This window comes from Erythranthe guttata, chromosome 7 (assembly GCF_056151865.1).
Source record: "Erythranthe guttata isolate IM_541 chromosome 7, IM_541, whole genome shotgun sequence".
Classification (NCBI taxonomy): Eukaryota; Viridiplantae; Streptophyta; class Magnoliopsida; order Lamiales; family Phrymaceae; genus Erythranthe; species Erythranthe guttata.
In genome coordinates this window covers 11,376,120-11,379,497 of record NC_142539.1, presented here as the reverse complement: position 1 = coordinate 11,379,497, position 3,378 = coordinate 11,376,120, and the positions used below count along the sequence as shown (strand labels likewise).

At 33.9% G+C, this 3,378-nt stretch overlaps 1 protein-coding gene across 1 annotated transcript; it reads right to left on the bottom strand.

Annotated features, from left to right (window-relative positions):
- Window positions 1-383: 383 nt before the first annotated feature.
- Window positions 384-1,413, bottom strand: LOC105970672 (B3 domain-containing protein At3g25182). The gene has a single exon (XM_012995506.2). It carries the CDS (start codon window positions 1,411-1,413, stop codon window positions 631-633), a length of 783 nt encoding a protein of 260 aa, XP_012850960.2. The 3' UTR covers window positions 384-630.
- Between the last annotated feature and the right edge of the window lie 1,965 nt (window positions 1,414-3,378).

The following is a 3,378-nucleotide window of genomic DNA, read 5'->3' as shown; positions in this document are numbered from 1 at the left end:
CTAATTAAGTTTGCTACGAGGGACCCAAGCATATTAACTCCTATTAATAATCTAGTCCATTAAATAATTAAATAATTAATTAATTAATTAATTAATTAATTGTAGTTTATTTGATATTTAACTAGTCATCTACTTTTTGAGATAACCTATTCTATTGCTATTCGAAAACTTAGCTTTTATCTTAGTTTTTTGAGAAATTATTTACCGGACATCCTTAGAACAATCAACAATATACAACAATTTCTTATCAAAAAAAAAAAACAATATACAACAATTCTATTTACATTGTACAGTATAAACATTATATATTTATGCAAGTTAATGTCAACTAAGTTCTTTATAACGTACTGATTACACGTGAAAGAAGAGAAGAACAATAAATACCTACCAAAATTTATCTGTCAAATAATATAAGATAAAAGGCCAGAAAGTGGAACGTTAATCAACCCGCAAGAAGAAAATTTATAACTAACAAAAGTCGATAACTTTCGTAAAAGGATCGAAAAACAAAATAAAAAGTTGTGAGTATGTAAACAAAAATATGAAAACCCTAATATCCAAAACTTATGATATATCCAATAATCTAACCGTTGATCAAACCCTAATCCACAATTAACTAAGGGGCCCGCATTAGTTATTACCTGGGAGCTTGACAAGAGCAAAATGCAACTCTTGATCGATCCGAAAAGACCATAACTGAACCACATCCCCGGGTTCAAGACGATTCCTCTCGACAATGTGTCTCCATTTTCCGTTTATTACGTAATTGGAACACGTATTCTTGCCGTTACCCTTTTTCATATCCCATCTGCTCAGCTTCACTTTCTCCCGTCGCAACGAGGGCTCGATAATCGTGACGTCTTTGAACTTCATCTTGTTGTTGCGGTCGCGTGTCGTGAGGAAACGAGCCTCCTCTTCCGTCAAGAATCCGTGATCGCGAACCCGTGTGAAAGGGATTGATAGTCGGTTATTTCCGGCGGCCAAATCCGTTTCGAACAATCCCTTTTGGATAACCAGCTTCATCTCCGCCTCCTCGGATATATCTTTCCCTTTCCCGATTTCTTGGATCGTCTTCTTGAATTCTTCCGGAAGGGGAGGCGGTGTCGGGGGCCCGTTCCCGATGGCTTCTTTTTTCTTCTTCAGATTATCTGACGACTTCCTTTTCTTCGCCTTCTTGTCGGAATATTCTTGTTCTTCTTTATCTTCGACTTTGGAATCATCGGCGGTTTCTATTACAGGCTTGTCTATGATTTCTACTCTTTTGGTTCTTGGCCGTCGGGGATGGTTAAAGGGGGATGATGACGTGTTGGATTTTGATTGGGTCTGTTGTTCTGCTTCGATTAAATCCTTCTGTGATGTTTGGAAGGCCACTTCAACCAAAGCGTTAAATAATTTGCACTTCTTGCCCAACATCTTCTATTTAATTCTCTCGCCCTATGTCAATAAGTTGAAAAAGAAAAGGAAAATAATATGAAAGTTGATGAAGGGAAGACCGATATGTATATATATACATATATGTATATATAGAGAGAGAGAAAGAGATGGGGTTTAAGTGGTTTCAAAGATTGTATATGACTAGGTTTTCGTTTTATAATTCTGCAATTAATTAATCTTTGTTGTGTCCAGATTTGCTGTGAAATTGTTTCATATTTGAATTATAATTTCTCTTTGGACAATTGTTTGCGTTAGTTTATTTGAATTATAATTTCTTCTTAATTCTCCCGCACGATTAAAGTAATGAACGTGTTATTAATTAGGGCAAATTACCAAAACCCCCCTGAGGTAAGTCTGAATAACGGAAATCCCCCCCACGTTCTCGTAATTACGAAAACCCCCCTGAGGTATGCAGACATCTTACAAATCGCTCTAACGGTGTTAGACTCGATAGAATATTTTTGATTCTCCCGAATATTCCTCCAATAATACCAATTTTGCCCTTGTACACGAAATTACCCTTAGGGGGGTAATTGTAAGCATTTTATTTAATGAGGGGTCATAAATATATACTCTTCATGAAATATATAAGTGTCTGCAAAATACTTATTTTTCTTAAATTAAACCCAAATATAATCAATCATTATGAATGTACAATGTATTTTTATTGGATTAAAAAAAATCAATGGGTGAGATTTCAAAATTTAATTATTTTTTATATATAAATTTAAATATTTTACAATTCGAGAAATACAACCATGCATCATTCAAGCTAAAAGCATAAATCCTTATGAATACTCCTCTGGATAAATAAAATCAATTAAAATATATAAATAAAAAAAATAAAAAATTATAATATCAAATTATCAATACAAATTACAAAGTAATAAATAAATTTATAAAAGCAATAAATCATCAACTGAAAGGGATGTCAGGGGGGATTTTCGTTATTTAGGCTTACCTCAGGGGGGTTTTGGTAATTTGCCCTTTATTTTTTACATATTTAACAGAAGGATATAATAGACATTTCACGTTTTCGGTTAAAAAAATTCAGTCAACCGTTAGTCAAGGGGGGTTTTCGTAATTACGAGAACGTGAGGGGGATTTTCGTTATTTAGGCTTACCTCAGGGGGGTTTTGGTAATTTGCCCTATTAATTAAGCTCAATAGGAAATAAATTGAATGAACCCCTGCTGCCACCCCCGCTTGGATGCTGCCGCTAAATTGAAGAGTGACGGAGGTGGCGTCGCCGCTGCTATGGTCCAAGCCTGCTTGTGGGTGTTTGGACAGATTTGCGCCGCGAGATGAAGAGGATTGGATTTGACCGTCAAGAGCTAACGTTCAACTGTTGAATTATGGTTGAATTTTGGATTTTTCATTGAGAAAATTGCGCTCAGACCCCTGCATACTGTTAAAATATTCTAAAAACCCCTAAAATTTTATTCAACCCTAATTTAACCCAAATTTCATCATTTAATCAATTTTGACAAACGACCCCGATTTTTTCCACTATTACCGCTGACCGTTGACCGCAGTTGATTTTTTTTTTAAATTCGGCATTGACTTTTTTTTTAATATTTTTTACGCCATTACTGAAATTGGATTGTCATTTAACAAAGTTGACTTTTTAATTTTTTTGATTTTTTTTTAAACTTTTTCTTGTGAATTATATTGTTTTTAACGATTAACACAATATTATGTGTATAACACAATAATAATACTACTACCTCCTTCCCGAATTAAGTGGCATTTTAGCCAAAATCACGCAAATTAAGAAACTTAATTAATAACCCATGTTTTAATAGAAAAGTTCCAAATTACCCTTTGCAATGCTATTAACTGACCTCTTAGTAAAATCAACAAAAGATATTAGTTGTATAAATTAATGACTTTGAACAATCAATGGTAAAGGGCAATTTTGGTAAAAAAAAAAATTCCTTGAAAA

Excerpts from the sequence above, each read along its gene's own strand:
- LOC105970672 (XM_012995506.2), bottom strand. The coding sequence starts at position 1,413 with ATGTTGGGCAAGAAGTGCAAATTATTTAACGCTTTGGTTGAAGTGGCC.